The 22,876-nt window shown below is 44.2% G+C and overlaps 2 protein-coding genes and 1 long non-coding RNA gene across 5 annotated transcripts; 1 reads left to right on the top strand and 2 right to left on the bottom strand.

Annotated features, from left to right (window-relative positions):
* Positions 1–132: 132 nt before the first annotated feature.
* On the top strand, positions 133–14,624 carry gprc5bb (G protein-coupled receptor, class C, group 5, member Bb). Its single transcript, XM_063202562.1, has 3 exons — positions 133–1,354; positions 12,943–13,055; positions 14,549–14,624. The coding sequence occupies exons 1-3, from the start codon at positions 184–186 to the stop codon at positions 14,591–14,593; spliced, it is 1,329 nt and encodes a 442-aa protein (XP_063058632.1). The 5' UTR covers positions 133–183; the 3' UTR covers positions 14,594–14,624.
* On the bottom strand, positions 4,750–13,015 carry LOC134452215 (uncharacterized). Of its 2 annotated transcripts, none has more exons than XR_010035399.1 (3): positions 11,882–12,232; positions 11,483–11,562; positions 4,750–5,119 (listed from the first exon to the last, which is right to left on the bottom strand). It is a non-coding gene; the product is annotated as an uncharacterized LOC134452215 (long non-coding RNA). The 2 variants fall into 2 exon arrangements; XR_010035401.1 differs by lacking the exon at positions 11,882–12,232 and adding an exon at positions 12,927–13,015 and having other exon boundaries at positions 4,789–5,119.
* Positions 14,625–18,673: 4,049 nt separating the features above from the next.
* On the bottom strand, positions 18,674–21,259 carry LOC134452177 (uncharacterized). 2 transcript variants are annotated; one of them, XM_063202542.1, is made up of 4 exons: positions 21,184–21,259; positions 20,688–20,903; positions 19,979–20,185; positions 18,674–19,731 (listed from the first exon to the last, which is right to left on the bottom strand). In XM_063202542.1, the coding sequence occupies exons 1-4, from the start codon at positions 21,221–21,223 to the stop codon at positions 18,701–18,703; spliced, it is 1,494 nt and encodes a 497-aa protein (XP_063058612.1). In that variant the 5' UTR covers positions 21,224–21,259; the 3' UTR covers positions 18,674–18,700. The 2 variants fall into 2 exon arrangements, with proteins under 2 accessions (XP_063058612.1, XP_063058620.1); XM_063202550.1 differs by having other exon boundaries at positions 19,979–20,167.
* Positions 21,260–22,876: the final 1,617 nt, after the last annotated feature.

Here is a 22,876-nt window from a genome sequence, read left to right as displayed (position 1 = left end):
CTGTTTCTCTCTCTCTCTTTCTTTCTTCCTCTCAAGGCATGTCTATCCTCCATCCAGCAGATTGTTTTGTCTTAGTATGTTTTAACACACATGGTTTTTATCTCTCCTTTTGTTCCTCTCTGTTTCTCTCTCTCTCTCTTTCTCTCTCTCTCTCTCTCTCTCTCTCGTTTCCTCTCTCCAGGCATGGCTATCCTCCGTCCAGCTGCCACCTTCCTCCTCGTCCTCCTGTCCCTGCTCGGCCGCGGCACGTCGATGGAGGACGACGATGACGCCCAGTCCTACGAGCCGCCGACGCCCCCGCCCACTCCGCCACGGGGCTGCGGGGCCTCCGTGGAGCCCTGGTACCAGGTGCTGTGCGACCTGGAGTCCGTATGGGGGGTGGTGCTGGAGGCCGTGGCCTGCGGCGGGGCGGCCACCGCCCTCATCCTGGCCCTGGTGCTGGCCAGCCGGCTGCGCTGGGTGCCGGAACAGGACCGACGCTCTGGCGTGGGTCCATTGCTTCTGCTGCTGGGCGGCACGGTGGGCCTGTTCGGCCTGTCCTTCGCCTTCCTGGTGGGCCGCGGCGAGGCCCTGTGCGTGGTGCGGCGCGCCCTCTGGGGCCCGCTGTTCGCCCTCTGCTTCTCCTGCCTGCTGGCGCAGGCCCTGCGCTTGAGGAGGCTGGCGTCGGGCCGCCGCAGCCCGTCGGGAGGCTCCCTGGCCGGGCTGGCCGTGGCCCTGTGCCTGGTGCAGGGGGTCATCGCCGCCGAGTGGCTGGTGCTCACCGTCTTCCGCGAGGGCCACGCCACCTGCGACTACCTGCCGCTGGACTTCACACTGGCCTGCAGCTACGCCCTGGGCTTGCTGCTGATGGCCACGGGGATGTCCCTGGGGGTGGTGCTGTGCGGGGGCGGAGGCGGAGGAGAGGGCCGCTCGGAGGCCACGCGTCGGCGCTGGAGGTGCAACGGCGTGTGGCTGTTCCTGTCCTGCCTGGCGTCGCTGCTGCTCTGGGTGGCTTGGCTCGGGTTCTACCTCTACAACGACCTGGTGGGCGCGTCGCTGCTGCACCGCAGCCGGCCCGACTGGGACGAGCCGGCCCTGGCCGTGGCCCTGGTGACGGAGGCGTGGGCACTGCTGCTACTCCACGCCATCCCCGAGGCGCACCTGTGCCTGCGACGGCAGCCGCAGTACAGCGTCACGTCGTCCTTATCGCAGGACTTCTACGACACGCCCAACCAGTCGAGCGCCCAGCTGCAGGACCTGCACCACCACCACCACCAGGGCTACGAGGACGACGAGAGGCCCCAGACGACGCAGTCGCAGAGCAGGTCGCCCTTCGCCGACAACCAGGCCTTCTCTGTGGAGGAGCACAGCGCCGGTAAAATCACGTTACCAGAGATGTTATAGACAGAGATTCGTCATTCTAGTCCTTTTCCGGTATCCACTTTATGTCGGGTGAACGCCCCTTTAGGAGACCTTCAGTTTAGGAGACCTTCAGAGTCCTGAGGTTGAGAATAAATGGAGTCCCCTTAGCGCTGTAGATGGCGGTAGCGCACTTCTTGTTTAAACCCCTCAAAAAGAGAAGAAGAAGGAGGGGACAACGCCCCCTTAGGAGACCCAACTTGAGCACACTCTTTTGCATTGGTTTGGGCGGGTTTTGATTCCTCTTCATTACTCTACCCTCTTTGAGGTTGTACACATTATTTAGCTGGCGCTCTTATCCTAAGTGACTTACGCCGCGAACACACCAGAGGAGACCTAAGTGTTTTGTGTTCACAGCAAGGGTGACACAAACGATAGAAACAACAAGAGTATGCCCATTTAAAGCCGAATGCAAACATTCCGACATTCCAATTGACTGCAGCGGCTGTCGCCACCAAACTGCATCATAGCTAATTAGCAAAATATTAGCTGAAGTGAAGTTCAACTACTAACTGCTGCTCAAGTCACTCAAATCGCCTTTTGTCACCCAAAATGCACATTTTGTTAAAAACTAAAGGTTGAGAGAAGCGTAATGAAATTTGGCATGCTTATTTACCACCTGCATCATTAGTTTGAATTCAGCGCGACAAGATAGGCATGTCTATTTAACCAGCTGCATCTCATTCTCTGCTGTGCCGTCATTTGTTCAAATTTCAGCGCACTGGAATTTGGAACGCCCCTTAAATAAATAAGCCCTGTACTCCCGAGCTCGAGAATTTTTACTGCATAGACATCTCTCAGTCGCGGCAGTACTTCAGCACCACGGCCAGCGATCTTACCCAATAACGTAATCTATCTCAGCTTCTTGAGTATAGTGGTCCCTGCGGACCCCATGCAGCACGTTGATGATCGGTCCACCGCCTGGACAGCCACTTTCCTGCGAGAGTGGCACGATCACGAGAAGTCCGTTCTCCAGCGAGAATGAAGATGTATGCATACATGCTTAATCCAAATTTCAGATAGTGAACAAATGAATTGCTTTTGTCGCCCAAATCGATTTTGTCTCTCTATTGCCAGCGACTCCATACAAAGTCATTTATTGCCGTCGTCAGTGTCACTCTAGTCACGTCTGGTGTATTTGTGCCATTACAAATGAATACTTATCTTCCTGATTCGCTCCTGGCTGTGAGCTGTTTAAATGTAAATTGGGAAATTGTGGAGGTGGCCCGCAGAGGTGATGCACCACTTGGAAGCGTAGCATGTATGTGTAACTAGTGACCCTCTGTTTTTCAAAAGGAGCGAGTAAAACCGTTTTTTAGTGGAAGATGATCTTAACTAAGGGGGGCATTAGCAGGCTTATGATGAGGTCAAGGGGACGTTGGCAGGATTACGATGAGGTCAAGGAGACGTTGTCAGGATTATGATGAGGTCAAGGGGGCGATTATTCAAAAAATATTGAGAGCCACTGACTTAGAGAGGGTTGAAAGTTAAAATCTCAGCCCAACCAGAAGGTAATTGCTGAAGTGCGGTTGAGCAAGACACCTGACTAGGGATGTAAATTATCGATTAATTCATTTATTTATTGTTAGTTGATTGCCTTATTCGACTGTTGATTAATTAATAAGCTGCGCTTTTCCCCAGAAATCTCAATGTTTCTCGAAAAATAACTACTAAATTATTAAAAATTAAATACAAAATTGAGATAAAATACTACATTTAAATTAATTCTATTTAAAATTCTTAAATTTATAGGGGATTTAAATATTCCCACTATTCACACTTTTATTCACACCTCTCTTCAGCAGGCAGCCCACTGCTACGGACTAGTGTGTGCACTTCAATGTGATTCACTAGTCCAAATGGGATAAAGTGCAGAGAAAGAATTTCCCCTAGGGGACCAAAATTGGCTCCAATTGGCTACTACTGTCTTCACATGCCCAGTTCATCTGAGTGTCTTGTTTGTTGTTTTTAATCGACGCATTAATCAATTAAAGTCGATTAATCAATTAATCGTTTGCATCCCTACACCTGATATGAAATTGCTCAAGGAAACTATGATGACGATCTGACTTCTAAGGCTATTGAGCAGTAAACCACATGTTTGGTCCCGCCATTCACTGAATCCGTTGACACTTGCTGTATTTAAAGGAGTTTCCCTATTGTACCTCCCTGTCTGATGCACATAGATAGGATATGATATGATGTGGAATATGGTGTCATAGTCAAACTTGAACACTGTGTTCTGCTGTTCTGCACTGACGTTGATGTGTGAGTCATTGTGATTTATACAACATGAGCAGGGGCGGATTAAGAAATTTTGGCCCCCTGGGCTAGACACTGTCTTGCCCCCCCAACCCAACCCAACAGTGCTCACAGCTAGCGTGTAATTGCACACTATGATACACACCAGTTTTTTCATGCTGTAGAGTGGGGCAAAAACTGTACGTACTAGTGGGTGCACAGAGGCACAGTAATACAGTTTTGGCAGGGGGTGCTGTTTGTGGGTGGACAATTTGGCAAATCCCACCTCACTCATTTGAGAGGTTTAGATTACAAAATGAATGGCACATGGTTACGCATGTGATGCTATGCTGAGATTACTACCCATTAGTCATGACTGAAATCCCAAAAGCATAATTTTAAATGCCGAATCTACCAAACAGTAGGTACACTGTTAACCCCAACATGTTCCACGAACTCTAAACTTTTGTGGAAACTTATTCCCGTTAAAGTTTTAGTTTTGTGACCAAATGTTTTAAGTAAATACTACAGACATTCATGCATATGCAGGACACAAAATCTTTAAGCAGATGATCAAAAACTTTGAAATGACTGAAAAGATTGAAAACATTAATTCCATAATTAGATTTTTAGTTTTTAGCAGCCCAAGTCAAGTATGTACTCCAAACTCTAAAATACACAGAAACAATGGTTTACACAAAAGATTTGAGTTGAAAACTAAAACGTTTACGTAAGTCTTACATAAAATTAGACATGTTATGTGAAAGCAAATGTTATGAGAAAAAATGAAATCTTGAATGTTTTAGTAGCTGCTACTCAAAGATCTAACATGCTCCATTGACATAAATATTTCGAGAATGATGCAAAAATCAATGCAATTAGTAGTTAGCAGAGAGTTAAATGTTTAAAGTAAACAAGCACAGCATGTTTAGCTATATTGGTAAACATGGTAAACATTGGTAAAAATATTGATTTCAAAATTAAAAGATTTATGTTTTCCCATTTTAGAGCCAACAAAAATCTTGGTTGGCTTTTTGATTGCTGGTTTATACTAATGCACTAGGCTACCACCCCTCTGTTTAAACCAAATATAACATGAACTTTTGAACAATGCTTTATATCAAGTTTTTTTCATTTTGTTCCATGTGAGTGACAAAAAAACAGTAGACAATGACACAACAATCATACAATGCACAACAATCTGTTCTAAAATGTAGACCCAGTCATAGAGTCAACTGTCAATACATTACAAAGAACACATTACAAATCAACCTCAACACATTAGGCAATTTAGTCATTTATTTGTTGTCCATTTCTGAATCTTTTATTAGGAGTTGGAGGCTGAAGGAGCTCCATATAACTTGCAATAACATGTCCCCCAAAATAGTGTCAGACTTCACAACACAGTCAGTTGTTTATCCTTTGGAGTGTTGAGCAGAGCTGATAGATCATAGAGTTCTTGTGGTCCCATATCGGCTGCCTGTGGAGCATAAATAATAAGTGTAAGGCTTTCATGAGGACTTGGATTAGGCCCCTATAGCATGATCACGGGGTTTGCTACACTGGTTTATACAAAAGTTCAATATGTGTACAAAAGTGCAATATGTCATCATGAAATTGCAACGTATCACTTGCAAATACACTGCAGATGTATGATACAAGAAAAAGATTTGAATGAAAGGCCTACACAATGCTAGCCTAACTAGCAGTAGCTAACATAGTAAGCCAAACTGCTAACACAACATACGCTCCAACCGTATCACGCGCCAGTCGTAAAGTGTTCACGGAAAAAATGTGGGAAATTCTGGGGGAAATTCTGGGGGAAATTCTAGGCAGAATGTACAAGGACGTGGTGAATTCACGATATTGCCCGTGTTTCGTGGTTGATTTACGGTTTCAGTCTCGTGGTTGATTTACGATATGTTATTATTTTCCAGGGAAACGTTTTTATCACAATATGTCTTTTAATTTTTCTTCCCGCATCTCGCACATTGTACTGTTACGACTCCTGTTGCTATAAACAAATTTCGCATAGCAACGAATCACGTCGTCAAAACGCTTTTCAACATCACGTTGACATTGATTAAACATCGGGCTTTCCAGGACACCCGGACAAATAGTAATAATAATAATAATAAAAAACCTTATGGCACCGTTGTTCACTTGGTAAGACATGATATAGTTAGAAATGTCTTAAACAATGTAAAACCGCAGCATCATAGGCCTATTCCCGACTTTTAAAAGTGTCAACCACGGGCTATAGCCTATGCAGGATTTTTTTTGCAAGGAGATCAGCTTAGAAATAGCTATTGATAAGAAATGTGTGAAATACTTTTGAATAGCAAAAGCTGTTTGTTTATTGGAGAGAAAAAAACGAATCATTGTTCATTACATTAGGCTACTCCCATGTCCAAGGTTTAGGAGTGACCACACTATTTATTTACCAAATACCTGCCTGCCTGTCTATGCCCAGCTTGCAAAAAAATAATTCAAAGGCCATGAGGAAACATGGATTTATTTAGCAGCAAGGTGGTCAGCTTAGATATAGCTGATATTGATGAGAAATGTTTGAGATACTTTTGAATAGCAGTAGGCTAGGCTGTTTACTGGAGAGAGAAAAAGATTTCTTGTTCAAATACTCCCATGTCTGTCTAGTTTCGAAGTGGCCACACTATTTACTTACCTTTACCTGGCCTTTTAAGATGCTCAGCTTCCAACAATTAATTCAAAGGCCATCAGACAACTTGGAAAAGTAAGCCTACTATTCATAACCAGTGTTTCTTTGTACAAGTAGACTATATATTGTTGAAAGAATTGAATCAGACAGGAATGAAATGTAACAATTTATTTTTAAGCTTGCATTCAAAACAGTCACCTCACATTCATAGTGGAATAGCAGTAGAACAGCACTCAACTACCACAGTTAGAGCAGCACTCATTTGTCTGATGTGTAGATAGCTGTGGAATTAAAGTTTCTACCAATCTACAACATAACAGACATTGCAATGCATTACACACACTATCAAATGCACACCCACAAAACTGTACACAGGCAGATGGAATACATGATATACATGCAACATATCCGTAAAGAGATGCAGATTATTGCCTACAGCTGAATGCATAAAGACACTAAAAGGACAAAAAACAGTCAAGTGTACTTGGTCAAAAACTTATGGAACAGGGTTAGCATAAAAGTTTGAAATGTGTTTGAACAATGTCTCCAATTTGCAGTTAAACTAAACATAAAAATAAGACACTGACAAAAATCTCTCACAGACACACAAAGCGGAGTAAACTAATTCTTTCTCTGCCACATTCACTCACACAAGCAGTGAAAAATACAGACTGATTCATGCAATAAATAGATTAACAGACACACACACACACTGTGCAATAAGAAGATTAACATACTAATTGACAAAAAATGCACAAACGCACACATGAGCGCAGCGCGCTTGCACACAAACACAGCAGCAGGAGTACAATCAGTGGTTATGCAGGTGATGTGAAGCAGCGCAGATGACGTATACAAGGTGCAATGACTAAAATCTAAGTGGCATGGTGAAAGAAGAGTTGGGATGGTGTCCTTGAATTATTAATGTGGTTTTCTTCAGTGCGTGGAAAAATCTGATGGCTTGTGGAAAGAAGCTGTTTCCCTGTGTGCTTGTGCGTCACCGCATGCTGTGGTAGCGCTTCCCTGATGGTAGAAGGGAGAACAGTCAGTGTGGTGGGTGAGGTGTGTCTTTGATGATGTTCATTGCCCTCTTGGAACAATGTGACGTGTACAGGTCCTGAATGGCTGGTAGGGGTGATCTTATGATCTTTTCTGCCGTCCTCAACACCCTCTGTAGCGCCTTGTAGTCTTCAGCTAGGTGGCTGCTGGCTGCTGATGAGGATGCTCTCAAAGGCACCCCTGTAGAAAGTGGCGAGTGCAGATGTGGGGAGGTCGGCTCTTCTCATCCTTCGCAGGAAGTGGAGTAGTGTCTGCACCTTTTGGATATGGTGGAGTCACGTTGTGCAGTTGGCTGAGGAGGAGAGGCACAGTGGTCGGTGCTGGGTTGATCAGGTTCAGATCCAAAGTTGCTGGTGTCGTCAGCGCTCCCTCTGAAAACTGTCTCTGTGTCTGTAAAAAAAGAGGCATGTTAATGCTGGGAATGAGACAAAAACAACAACCCCTTATCTCCCTAGAGAAAAACATGAGCATGTAGGCCTATATATGCTTGTGCAAAAGCCCACACACACAGCTACTGTCTTACAGCACACACACAGACAGACAGTTTGGCGTGCGCACACACAGATTGACAGTTTGGCGCGCGCGCACACACACACACACACACACACACACACACACACACACACACACACACACACACACACACACAGAGAATATGGTATGGCGCGCGCGCGCACACACACACACACACACACACCCCTTTGCCTGGGGTCAAGTGTGTCTTTTAGAGGTTGGCCTTACCTGCACATGTGTGAAGAGCAGGAAGATGCGAGGTTGAGGATGGACAGGCAGGACACAAGGTTGTCCTCGTGAGGCATGGAGCCGCCCTGGTCCTGATGCTGGTTGTCCATCACCATCATCATGTGGCTCATCAGACCCATTATGGGCACATCAATGCTGAACAGAAACGACTGCTTTCATCTGCACGCATGCATTCAGACACACACACAAAAGAGAGATACATAGAATATACCAAATCAAAATCACATCCATCATGACCTGGTGCTCTCGTTCTCTCTCGTTCTCTCTCTCTCTCTCATTCTCGTTCTCATTCTCCCTCTTCCTCTCCCTCTCTCTCTCTCTCTCTCTCTCTCTCTCTCTCACACACACTCCTCTTCCCCAACCTTTGCCTTAAAAGAATGGATTTTTTTTTAAGTGCCTTACCTGCACATGTGTGAAGGGCAAGAAGGCAGGTTGAGGATGGAGCTGCCAGCCAGGGGGTCCGGAGCTGTCCTGGTCCATCACCATCATGTAGATCATCAACCCAATTACGACTCTGAGAAGGAAGAATCTCTTACACCTGTGTGCACACATTCGCGCGCATACATGCACACACACACACACACACACACACACACACACAACAGGAAAGATTAGGTTATATGGCACATTCAAAATCAGCCCCATCACTTTAATGACAAACACAAGACACGTCTGTCCTGTACTGGGGTCACCACTGTGCACCTGTGGCCTACTGTACATCCTGTCTGTCTGTGTGCACCCCTAACTAAAGGCAGACACACACTACCACTCTCTTGGCTGTATGACAGACACACACACGCACATGCCTTTCCATCTTTTGCCTTAAGTCAATGGTGTGCAGCACAGGAAGAAATGACTGTATGAAATATGTGTTGGTCCAGTGTAGGACAAAGCACCCAGTTTTAGGTTCAGTGATTTACTTACCACTGTGTGCAAAATGTTAGTGGTGACATCAACCCTCCTTCTGAAAACTGCCTCTGTATCTGTCAGAAAAAAATAATAATGTTAAATGACACCATAGGATACCCTTAACCAAAGGCAGACAGACATACACTGCCACTGTCTTGGTTCTATGACACACACACACACACACACACACACACACACACACACACACACACACACACACACACACAGAATTCCATCTTTTGCCTTGAGTCAATGTTTTTTTTTTTTTTTTTGCAATTGGCCTTACCTTCTGCTCGAGAGGCATGGTGCTGTCTTGGTCCTGATGCTGATTGGTCTTCACCATAGAAAATAGAAAAGATCAAAAGGTGTGACTTGACAGATTCCACACACACACACACACACACACACACAAACACACACACACACACACACACACACACAAAAGCGTGTGCGCACTCACGCACACACACACACACACACACAAACACACACGAGAGATACAGGGTTTATGATACATAAAAAGCCCACCTACATACTGAACATAGTTGTCTGCAATTTCCATGTCTACCTCCATCACTCTGGCCACCATATTCCCAAGCCTGTTAAGATATTTGTCTGAGTACCTCCAGACTCTGTGTTGGGGCCACCACTGTGCAAATGTGGCCTACTGTACACCCTCTGTTTGTTTTTGTGTGCACTATTGAAGCTTTGAATATCATTGCATCTGTATGATGATTACACAGGCTGCTATTCTATTCACCTTGTCATGGAGAAACACTAATGACAGTTCAGTTCACACAGACATGCACAACACACCACAGGAAGAAATCGTTGTTTACAACATACGTATTGGCCCAGTGTGTAACTTGTATGGGGTAAATACAACATATTTCATGATCGTATCGTGGTAAAACAAGCAATCAAACCTCCGACTGTCATCATAACAGTCTTAGAATATTTCAAACGAGTAGCAAACCTAGCTAGCCCCTCGTAGTGATTAATAAGAGGTATTTGCTTAATGGCTTCGTGACGAACATCATCAATAATGTAAAGCAAGCAATCACAACATCTGCGTATCGTTGCAAAGACTTGTCAACACGTTTAGCTTTACAAAGATTTGTTAAAACGAGTGGAAGCAAGCCCTTAGTGTAATTGCTATTGCCATTGCCTTCGTGTAGCTTTCAAAAGAAGAAATGTTCAACACCCTTGTCATGTTAACATCTTACCTACACGTTGTCTGCCCATAACTTAGTACTGTACAGTGTGACAAATAAACACAACGTCTGAAATAAACAGAAAATTACGAAGTGAGTTCCGTTAGCTTGAAGCTAAAATATTAGCCAGATGAGCTAGTTGGTTGTCCCGAGGTGGTTAAATGTTTGCTCTCCGACTGAAAGTCAAGTTGTAAAGCAAACGAGATGTATATTTAAGCATTTACATCGAAAGCTTACCGTCAATTGAGTGATAGCTGCAGTAAATTCCCAGATTCACGCTCCCATCTCATTACACTCCCATTTCATCTCGCTCCCACTAGCCAGACTAACGGTACCACCGCCATATTACGGAGCCAGTTATCTTGTTGATGTTAGTTTTTTGTTTCTAACCCTAACCTTAACCCTAACCCTAAACCTAACCCTAACCTTAACCCTAAACCTAACCCTAACCCTAAACCTAAACCTAACCCTAAATTGCTTGTATGTGGCAGTATATGATAATACGTGAAATATAATCGGGTGGGGACCGCAAGTCCGGGAGTGATAGAAACACCGGGGACCGCACGTCCGGGAGCGAACTCCGTTGGGAGTCTCAGTCTGTATGCCCTGCAGTAAAATCCATCCAGTACTTTTGAAAAGTCCCGCTTGTGTTGTCGTTTCGTCGGCCCGTAACTGACGCGGAGTGCCACTGAAATCTCTGTCGCAACTCGAAACGCGATTGGTCAAATCTCTGTAGCTGCCTGGCAAATCTCTGTCGCAAAACGAACAGTGATTGGTCAATTCTCTGTAGCTCAAACTCGACTGACAGGCTGCAGGCCCCACTGGGTGCATATCACAAAAGCTGCCGTTCCCTGGTTCTGGTTCTGTCGCGGCCGTCCCCGCCCCTGTGCAAAAATGCCAACGCAAATGCCAACGCATGCATATCGTAAATCAACCACGTAGTTTTCAATGCATATCGTAAATCAACCACGAGACTGAAACCGTAAATCAACCACGAAACACGGGCAATATCGTGAATTCACCACGTCCTTGTACATTCTGCCTAGAATTTCCCCCAGAATTTCCCCCAGAATTTCCCACATTTTTTCCGTGAACACTTTACGACTGGCGCGAGATAGGGCTCTACACACAGTGTAGCATCAAGAGCACCTAAGGTCACACACAGCAACATAGTAAACTTCTACACATACACACCAACACACTTTTATGGGTCTTTTCTTACCTTGAAGTGAGGTTGATAGACACATTTTTCCATGCCAAGTTGTCAGTTGTGGTTTGATGGTCACATGGTGTTGAGTAAATCTATCCCCCATTGACAGATTCACAATTTTTAGAGAAGTTTGTATTTTATGTTACATTTTAAAAAAATAGGGTTATATGGTTCTGACATGAATGGGTTCTTCTGTACACAAACTGGTAAACAATAAAAAAAACAACTAAAACAACCAAAAAAGTGAGTGCCCCAGCCTTAGGATTCGAAATCTCAACCTCAAGATAAAGACATGTTAGTGTGGTTACATGCAGAGGACTATCCCCTGCGCCACTCCTCAACTGGTAAGAGTCATGCAGGTTTTGTATTATTACAAAGTTAGACCTGTTTGTTAGAAAGTATTGGACTTACTCATTATTAACAGTCAAATGTGTTTCACACATTCCACTTCAAATCCGGCCAACTGACATCATACTAAAACAATAATGTTTGAATGTGATTTTTTTAAAACCTACATTCCATGCTGGGAATTGAACTGGCAACCATCATGTTTCAAGGCCAACTGCTTGAGTGTTAGCCTAATACTGCCCAAGCACAACATGCTGACATCCATCTCATATGTCAGATATTAGTTCCAATTGACATGATTTAAAGAATTTGTAACTTTCACAGTTTCGCGAAAAATAAACAATAAATATCTACTTGAGTGTTTTTTTATTGATAATACAGGATTCAAACCTGCAATCCTCTGATCTTGTGGCCATTTCCCTATCCAGACTACAGCAGCTCAAACATTGTCTTGCTTCACCTTAAATGTGAAAAAAAAATGCTAATTAAAGCTGGAGTCATGGGTCAGGTGGCCATCTGAACATTTTCATACCATGTTCCAGGAAGTATGGAAGTAGGTAAGGTTATCTCCATGTCAGGGATTGAACTTGCAACCATTGAGGTTGAAGACCAGCTGTTTAACCGCTACTCCATGGTCGCCTCAGCTGTTGTCATGACATCTAACCACTCATATTCCAGATAGAGTTCCAATTTACAAACTCAAAGACATTGTGTTAGGATGTCAGTTGTACTTAAAAACACAATGCCAACCAGAGTTAATTTATTGGTACCTGAAAACTTGTTGAGAACACCTAAAATGTGTATGTCATCAGGACATTTTTGCAATACTGAGTACTACAGCGTAAACTTTTCTAGTCCATAGTACTGTTGGGGAATACAGTGTAGGCTTACACACAACACAGTCATTTTTGTAGCAACCACAATCAATGGTAGCAACTCATGAACTCAAATAATCGGAAAGATGATTATTGCAAAGGTGACTTTGAAGGCCGATTTGGGTTGTGACCATGGGGCCAAGTTGGCCTGGCCCCTTGGGTCCCCCGAATTGCCCAAAGTGGCCCAATTAACCTCAATTCACCATATTTGTTTTTTGTTCTGTTTTCCAAACCTGTGCATGTGTTCAGCTCTCCGGTCTGGCGGCTACCTTAATGGCATCCCGGCCACTCGGCAGACCTTGCCTTTCCGCAGCCACGTCTACCAGCCCACCGAGATGGCCCTGCTGATGAACAGTGGAACGGTGAGACCTCCATCTTATTATGCAAGATTCAAGATTATTGCCACATGTTAACACAGTTGATGATAGTATCGTAACAGAGTCATGGACGTGTCATAAACATTAATGTCATAGCCATAGACCAGGGGTTCCCAACCTTTTCCAACGTGGGGCCCACTCGAAATTGTCACAAATGTTCGGGGCCCACCTCTGACCCAATAAAGAATAAAACTCAAATAAATCAATAGCAACACACTCCAAAATATGATTATAATTTGTAGAAAATTATTTCAAGGCCCACTTGGAATACCTTCAGGGCCCACCAGTGGGGCCCGGGCCCATAGTTTGAAAATCACTGCCATAGACATTTTATGACTGTTGTCATGAAATAACATTGGGTTACAGTAGACAGCCCAAAACAATGTCAACTTTTCATGATCATAAATCGCTAATGACATAATGACTAATCCATGACTATGACATGACACCGTTTTGATATTTGTGTATGATGCTGGTGTCAAGTAAAGTGTGACCATATATTTTCACAACATGTCCTTGTTTACTCTATTGTGTATGTTTTGTCTACATGTTGACTGTAAACTTGTTTGGTGGTGGTGAAAACAAATTTCCCCTCGGGGACAATAAAGGCAATCTAATCTAATCTAAAATGGCATTGACCAAGTTCAGATACAACAATTAGGGAGATGATAAGGGGAATATAGCTGGTAATCTAGTCTGCATCACTGGGGCAATGGTGGCCTGGCAGTAATGGTGACAACAGACTCTGACTCAGAATGTTGCAGGTTTTAACTTTTAACAGCTGTTGTGATGGGAATCGAACCTACAGTATGCCTAAGTCTTGGGCTACAAACCTGACTCCTTATCTGCTAGCAACCGCACATAGAGGCCATTTCTTTTTGCACATGGTGCTGTGATGTACGTATGTATCATGTAATGATGACAGTCACCTACTGTATACCTGCACCTGTACCCAAGGGCCACCCCTGGTCAGACAATAAGGAAGCCGCACCCCTCCTTGTTGTTGGGGTTTCGGTGGGTTTCTAGCCTGATTCTCATCGACGTTCAAATCTCTTCGAGACTTGGTCTGACCAAGAGCATAACAATTAACATTTCCCAAACGGCATAGTTGACCCACCTCCCATGGTTTGCTTATGGTTGTTTGCTTACCGACAAAGTGGGAGGCATTCCCGTATTTTCGGGGACTCAGAAAGTACTTGCATTGCTCTTGACCTGACTAGTTGCAATGCTGAAAGTGTTGCGTCACTAGGAGGGCACAGCCTGGCTAGTGGGTTTCTGCCCTGAGAAAAATTGAAAATATGGTAGTTAAAAGTGGAATTTCAACAACATATGACAAAATAATTATAGACCAATAATGAAGTGTTTCTTGTAGCGCAGAGGCTTGGGCTTCAGGGCCACCTTGACTCTTGGGCCCCTGGTTCTGAGCCCGGTAGGCCCGATCAATAATCCGTCCCTCCCTTACCCTTTACCCCTAATAGGTACCGTCAGCTCCTCCCAACTTAACAGGAAGGCAGCTGTGGTGAGAAACAACACACGACACGTGGCTGAAGAGGAACAACAAGGAAGCTCAGGATCCAACTTCCAGAAGGACAATCAATTTTTTTCTCTCCTAAATGGACATTCCCGTGATGTGACTCCAGTAAAGTAGTGAAAATGCTTCCTCATTTTTAATTAATGAGGACGGTTACTTGTCATGTGTATTATATGATACAAGTTTTGAAATCTTGATATACGTACTACGCAGCTACATTTTCGTTGTTTTTTTCTTTATTTAACGACATGTTTATTATTCCTTGCAGTTTTTGAGTAGACTTGTGCTGTTTTTTTTAAATGCTCCGTGATTTTTCAAGTTATTGCACAGATTTTGAAACTTACAGTATTGGGGATGTTGTGAATTGCACTTTATGACAAAACTGGACAATCCCTGTACCCATCAACTTGATTGTAATGTGTAAGTACTGAATGTATTTTCTCTCAACCGAACTCAGAGTGAGATTATCCTGTAATTTCCAGCCTATAAACCGAACCCTGGGGGCTTATACCACTATGCGGCTAATGCAAAGATTATTACATGTGATGAGACAAGCACAACGTAACGGGAATTAGCTCCTGAGCTAATGTTTTGTAAATATCCCATGTTGCAATGTGGACACGTGCGGCTTATACAGAGGTGCGAAGTTTTTTTCTTCTTCATTTGAGTGATCTTATGTGCGACTTATAGTCCACAAATTATGGTACTTTACTTATGACAATATCCGCAGGCTGCCGCCGCATGGTTTCTTTGATTGTACAGTATGTTGTGAATTAAGCCTAGACTAAAGCCATCATGAGTGTAATATGTACAGTTTACATTATTTTGGTGTAGAGCTAATTACTTCTGTATAACCCCTGATCTACACACGAACACACACACCTGCATACTTAACAATAAACTTGAAATATTATGGTTAAGAGAGTTTCCATTATATTTCAGATAAAGATATCAGCATCACCGTTGAGCAATTCAATATTGGAAAGAAGCATATAGGCCTACTGCATCATACAAATGGGTCTTTTTTTTTTTTTTTTAAATTAAAGCCTCAACCCAGTTATTGGGGTAAAAAAAAAACAATGCAGCATTTTTAGTGTGTACATGTGTCAATGTAACACTGTCCCAAAGTTCACCATCAAAGAGGAGTTGGTGGGTAAATTCACTTGCCAGATTATCATCGACTTTCAAATCTCTTCGAGACTTGGTCTGACCAGCATAACAATTAACATTTCCCAAACGGCCTCCCTTGGTTTGCTAATGATTGCTTCCCAACAAAGTGGGACACGTTCCGATTTTGCGGGAACTCAGAAAGTACTTGCATTGCTCTTGACCTAGGAGGGCACAGCCTGGCTAAAATTCAGAAGCCAGTGGCCTAATCATAAGCTGGGCCAGTGTTTTTTAAAGTGGGGGCTGGGGAGCCCTAGGGGTGCCATGAGAGGATGATAGGGGAGCCGTGGCCGGTTGGCAGGAAATAGGCCTGTAGCAAAAAAAAAAAAAAGAATAAGTCAATAAACTGAATGACTGAAGGAAATAAAAAAACAAAACAAAACAAAACAAAACAAGCTATAAAAGCGCAATGGGGCACTGCCTCACACAATAAAGTAGGTCTAAGTCAAAATAAACCAAAAATAAGCTATGAAAACGCAGTGGGGCACTGCCTCACTCACTAAAGCATATACTAGAGGCCTTAGCCATGCGCTGCCTGCTGTTTGGGCATGATATGAAAAGGGTAGGCCTGCTACCAATGACTGCAGTCATTTTCTTACTACTTAGGCTACTACTACTACTACTACTACTACTACTACCTAATAATAATAATAATAATAAATAATAATAAAAATAGCCTAAAATAAAATACTAGTACTAGGCAATCGAGGAGTATTACAAATTCTATGCAGATCCTGTCAAGCCAGCAAAGATGCCAACGCCACTGCAAGTCCGGCTGCGTGATCCTGAGTTCAGAAATGCGTCACTGAACGAGATCCTCCAGCACTGTGAGACGGTAACCAACGTCGCTGCTGTATCACATGAAGACACCACAACCATCCGCACACGTACACTGAAGCAACACAAGGCACCTGCCTGGTTTGGGGTACGGGCAGGGAGAGTGACTGCCTCCACCATGCATGCAGTTCTGGTCTCTAACATCGACAAGCCGGCTGTGTCCACAGTCAAGAATGTGTGCTACCCAAAGGCACACTTCGCAACAGCAGACACACAGTGGGGACTGACACATGAAGACACAGCACGCACTGAATACCTTCAACAACAAGCACCACACCACGATAACTTGACAATCGAGCAGTCTGGCTTCTGCATAAACCCGGCGTTCCCACAGGTAGGCGCCTCACCTGATGGCCTAGTTAGCTGTGACTGCTGTGGACAAGGCTGCCTGGAAGTGAAATGCCCTGCTAACAACCGTATCTCACTCATTTCGTGAAGTATTCACGAAAAAAATAGCTTAATTTTCGTGGTGCATTCACGTTATTTCCTGCCTTTCGTAAAGTCTTCACGAAAATAATAGATTAATTTTCACGCTGCCTATTCACTTGAATTGCCCGACTGTTGCCTAGCGACCCACTAGTTTGATGCCCTTTCGGTAGCCTACCGTCACATGGTAATCAAACATTTCAAACAAGCAATTTAGGGTTAGGTTTAGGGTCAAGGTTAGGGTTAAGGTTAGGGTTAGGTTTAGGGTTAAGTTTAGGTTTAGGTTTAGGTTTAGGTTTAGGGGACATAAGGCGTAAGTACCGAAAGGGCGTCGAATTAGTGAGTCCCAAGTGTATCAGCAGTGTTCTGTCAGCACCCCCTCCCCGCCCCTGCAGACGTTTGGATAACCATAGCAGCAGTGGGGCAATTCAAGTGAATAGGCAGCGTGAAAATTAATCTATTATTTTCGTGAAGACTTTACGAAAGGCGGGAGATAGGGCTCCTGCTAAGCACAAACACAACACTGTCCAGGAGGCTTGTGACGCAGACAAAGACTTTTGTCTCCACAGAGTTGATGGCATTGTTCAGCTCAAACAAGGTCATAGGTACTACACACAAGTGCAGACACAGATGTTCGTGACAGGTGCAACCTACTGTGACTTTGTGGTGTGGACACTGAAAGACGTTGCCGTGCTCCGTATCCTGCCAAATGTCAGCTTCTGGGAGTCCTGTCTGAGGAAGGCACAGGAATTTTTTTCACAAAGTTTGCCTCCCCAAGCTCATCTGTGGGTATTACACCAGAGACACCTCCACACCGGAGGCCACCAGAGTTCTGGCTGTGAACACTGAACCAGCACCTGCACAAGCACTAAAACGGCCGAGAATGTCAAAGAGGAAGACCAAGAAAAATAAAGAGAATGTGTGGTGTGTGTACGGAGGGCCTGAAATGGACACTCTGGTTCTCTGTGACAACAGCAGCTGTGCAATACAGTGGTTCCACCTCACCTGTGTTGGTCTTGACGCAGACTCGGCAAAAGAAAATTCCTGGTTTTGTGACGCTTGTCTGTAGGCACCTTATTTTTTTTAGCTTGTTTGCACTACTGTTAATACCTACTATTTTTATCTAGTTGTACATACTGTTCTATGTTCTAACATACTGTTACACACTGTTCTATGTTCTACCATACTGTTACACACTGTTCTGTGTTCCCAGATTGCACTACTGTTATTTTGCCTCACATCATTTCAGAACACTGTTTCAACACACTGTTCTGTGTTCTGAGATGCTGATATTGCACTACTGTTAAAACATCATCTTTCTGTACCACTTGTTTTGCACTACTTACTGTTAAGACTTTATTTATGTTTTGTACCATTTTTTGCCTTGAAGTATTTCCAATGCACAGTTCTTTATTCGCAGGAATGCACTACTGTTAAGACCTCTTCTTTCTGTACCACTTGTTTTGCACTACTTTATGTGCTCTACCATTTTTGCCTTGAAGTATTTCCTATGCACAGTTCTTTATTCTCAGGAATGCACTAGTGTGACTTAACTACAATTACAAATTCTGATGTCAAAGTAAACTGACCTTTCATTACACTACTTGAAAATAAAAAAGAAAGGCACTCAAATTTGGCTGTGTGTCATGGCATTTTATTGTGGACACATTCAACGTTGCACAACACTCTTGCTCATATTTGTAAGACTACAACATACAGAAACAATCTTGTCCAGAAATGTTACGTCTTCACCATCACATGGCAACACAATGCTGATCGGTAGTTTTGCTGACAACAGTGTGTACTTGTTCCGAACAACCCCAATCACCCTTTCCACATGAATTCTGAGATGGGCGAGTTTTCTTGTGCTCTCCACATCTCTTGCTTCCAGCTGACAGTGTCCTCTTGTGAAGGCCGGGATCTTTACCTCTGCACACATAAGTCCCACACTTTCAGAAATATCAAAGCCCCGATCAGCCAACACTACATCTCTGGGTAGTAATCGATCAAGAATACCACAGTTCTCTGTGACATGCTTATCACTGATGCGCCCCCCCCAACCCTTGGAAATGAAAGAAATGGTCCCGTATGGTGTAATACCAATAAGGTACTTCATAGTTGTGTTGTGCTTGCAGTTTGAATAAGCCTGAGCTTGAGCAGTAAGATTTGATGGTCTCTCTATGAATATTTCAAAGCAGTCCACAATAACAGCAACACGATTTCCAAAGGCTTCCACAAACTGATGGGGCATAGTGGTGTACAGGGCCTCTCGACTTGGCCAGGCGATCAGAGGTGTGATGGTGCAGTACAAAAGTTCTACCATTGAATTGAAGGTTCTGGAGATGGTGGTCCTGTCAACACTGAAGACGTAGGCTAGATGTTGCATCGGCAAGTTCAGTCTGAGGCGCATGAGTGTGAGGATGAGCATTTGAAAGGGTGACAGTACTCTACTGCTTCGTGTCATGAGTGGCAGAAGAGTGGCTAAGAGAGACATGAAAATCTTTGCACTTGGTAGTCCAGTGTAATACCTCAGCCTCACATTATCGCTCTTCAGGGAATCTTCATCCATTTTTTTCTGACCAAGCTCTAGTTTCAGGGCCCTGATCTCCTCCAGCAGACGGTTGATTTCATCGCGCCGTTTCTGGCAGAGGTCACATTCTGTCTCCGGTCCCGGTTCAGCTTCATGTTGTGAATCTTCAGCTGTGGATCACAGACAGTTTTTGTTTAGCTCAGTGTGTCATGCAAATACAACAAGAGCAAATAGACTGTAATAAATATAAGCCATATGACCCTCTACTCCAAAGTCAAATTATTCATGTTATTTCACAACCATTTACATTGCATGGGAGTAACATAGTATTAATCCTTAACGACACTCCTGCTGGAGAGAAGACTTCAGAGCCCTTACAAGGTTATTTTTTCTTTATGCATGTTTTGTAGGCCTTACCTGGTGTGCCAAGGGTTGTCTCAGGCATCACTGTGTCATCCACTGCTGATGTGGTCTCAGTCCTTCGGCGTTTCCTTGCTTGCTGTCTCTCAAAGCGTGCCGTTTCTGTGGCCTTTGTTTCAGTGTGTCCCAGGTGCAGTGATGGTGCCCAATCCGGATGGGAGGTGTACATTGCATCTACTGGCTTTCCTGGTGAAACAACCAAAACTATTAACCCTATTATAACGTATTAATGACAAAATAAACGGAGTAGGACAACTGTTTTGTGTTTCAGTGGACCTGGCTAACCCTCCGAATCGGAACGGTAAGGGGATGGAGACTCCCAACTGAGATCGCTCCCGGACGTGCGGTCCCAGGTGTTTCCATCACTCCCGGACGTGCGGTCCCACCCGATTATATTTCACGTATTATCATATACTGCCACATACAAGCAATTTAGGGTTAGGTTTAGGGTTAGGGTTAGGTTTAGGGTTAGGGTTAGAAACAAAAAACTAACATCAACAAGATAACTGGCTCCGTCATATGGCGGTGGTACCGATAGTCTGGCTAGTGGGAGCGAGATGAAATGGGAGCGTCCTGGGTTGGGAGCGTCAATCAGGGAATCTCTGGAACACAACCCTACGCCAGCTCATGCTACATGCTACAGATCAGCCAACAACGGTTAACTTGAAATGATACATGAATAAAAACAGTATGTTATGTAACTTACCAGAATGAAAATGCCGGGAACACACTCTCATGGACACTGGGATTGAGTTGAAAGTTATATTTGGCCGTCTTACAGCAGCGACCCATGCTAGCCGGCGACTCTTTGTTATGGAGGACATTTGTTCTCCATTGAGACGCCTCCAAGTTGGAAAACGGTAAAAAGACAATCCATTTGGGATTTTTTTCCCCGTCCCGTCACAGCTTGCGCTTCTACACCCTACGACACAGCAACGGGCGACCATAACGACAGCAGAGGTAAAATGAAACGGTAAAAACAACACAAACTACTAGCAGAAGAAAGCAAGTCCTCACAGGTGCGAAGTCGAAGTCGAAGTGTAAACAATGGGCTGGCCCGCTTCCAATATGGCTGCCGCGCAACGTGTGACGTCATGTGCCCGAAATTTATTTACCATTAGCCTATTAATACACTAGCCTAGTGGCCTAATTGTGGCTGTCTGCTAAAGAAAGTTACATTTATTTTATTAATTCATACTCACATTTAGACTTGGTTTCAAATGTAGACATTAAAAGACACATGTAGCCTGTGAAAACAAAACTTTGTAACAAGTGCCTTCAGAGATCTTTGAGCACAGACCTGTATTAACCTAGACTGGCAATGGGCGGTTCTAGCCAGTGGCAGCTTTTCGGATTGACTGGGCGCAGCCATCTTTGCCTTTTTCGCGCCCTGTGGGCGCCTCCCACAGACGTAGCCCCGCCTAGTGGAGACTATCGCAGCTGTGACCCATAGGAATGCATACGATTTCAAACGGTGATTACAACGTTATCAAAGTGGGTTTCAATCATTTTTTGTAAGATTTTGACAAGTCGTAACGTCTAAATTCTCACTCCACTAATGAAATCACCCTCACTACCACCAAACGTTTTATTAGAGAGCCTGAAGCTGAGCGGTCTTGCCAGATCGGGCGGTTTCCCGCCCAATCGGGGCCGTTGAGGAAGGCGGTCTGTGGGTAAAAATGGACGAAAATAATCAGCCTCATCTGGCAACCCTGAAGCCGACTGTTTTCGTTGCCGCTTATGCAGGTTTGTGGCCATGCTTACGTGTGTAAAGCTTATTTTATGTACTTAACTCAGATGTAATGACAACTGTGTATATAGATATGTATATTTCTTAAATAAGCCGTACGTTTCAGTGAAGCTACCGGTAACTGTGCTATTATTAATACCCCCCCCCCCCCCCCACCCCCCCACCCCCCCCCCCAGGACGCTGAAGGTAACCTAGCAACAACACGGTAGTAATGTGTCGTTCACGAACGAACCGTTCGTTTTGAACGAGTCTTTGAAGTGAACGAAGCGAACTAGTTCCCCGCCTCTCGTTCACTTCGTTCGTTGGTGAATCACCGGTCTGTCAGACAGTAGCAGAAGTGGTCGTCCAATGAGCATTTTAATCTGCGCAAAGGGGCACCACTTTATCTCTTAATGTGATATCTTAATATTACCAGAGTTTTTACACATACCGGGTATTTAGTTCATAATTTAGAAGAGCTCAGCAGTTCACATAGTCCACAGTTCACAGCTCTGAACGAGCTGAGCTCTCCTTCCTGAACGAGGAGCCAGTGAACTGCAGCCAATGGTTTCCATGACCACGAATACACAACTTAACGTGGCAGAGAAGGCATACTTCTAGTTGGAAATGCCACTTGTAAATGATATTTTATTCTTTTTTTAATGGGTGATACTGTTCAATACATAACATTAATCTGCAAAATAGGTTTCAGGTGATATGTTTAGACACGAGGAGCACCTTAGATCTACACAGCACAGCGAGAACGAACTGTACTGAGCCCGCGAACGAGAGACCAGCCTGGGCGCATAGCAACAGTCTCCATGACCACGAATAAACAACTTAAAGATCGCCTCTCAACGTAATTTAATTAATATTGCCGTGTTCCCAATTGTTATTGAATGTGTTACGCGTTGGTCCTGTTTTAAAAAACGTTCTGGTTGCTTTGTTTCAAGACGTTTTTGCAAGCTGGCAAGGTGGCTTGTGGAGAAACGAGAGAGTGTTCCGTGTTTCTCGTGGAAATGCGTCTCTGATTGGCTCACTCCTCCTGCTCTCAAAGAAACGCGTCTCTGATTGGCTCAGTCCTCCAGCCTTGGGAGAGAATGTAATGGGAAACAGAGTCGCCACTTCTCCGGATGGTACTGCACTATAGGGGCGCCAACGGAGGC

Source organism: Engraulis encrasicolus, chromosome 1 (genome assembly GCF_034702125.1).
Source record: "Engraulis encrasicolus isolate BLACKSEA-1 chromosome 1, IST_EnEncr_1.0, whole genome shotgun sequence".
NCBI lineage: Eukaryota > Metazoa > Chordata > Actinopteri > Clupeiformes > Engraulidae > Engraulis > Engraulis encrasicolus.
The sequence above is the reverse complement of the archived record's forward strand: the minus strand, read 5'-3'. Positions and strand labels throughout refer to the sequence as shown.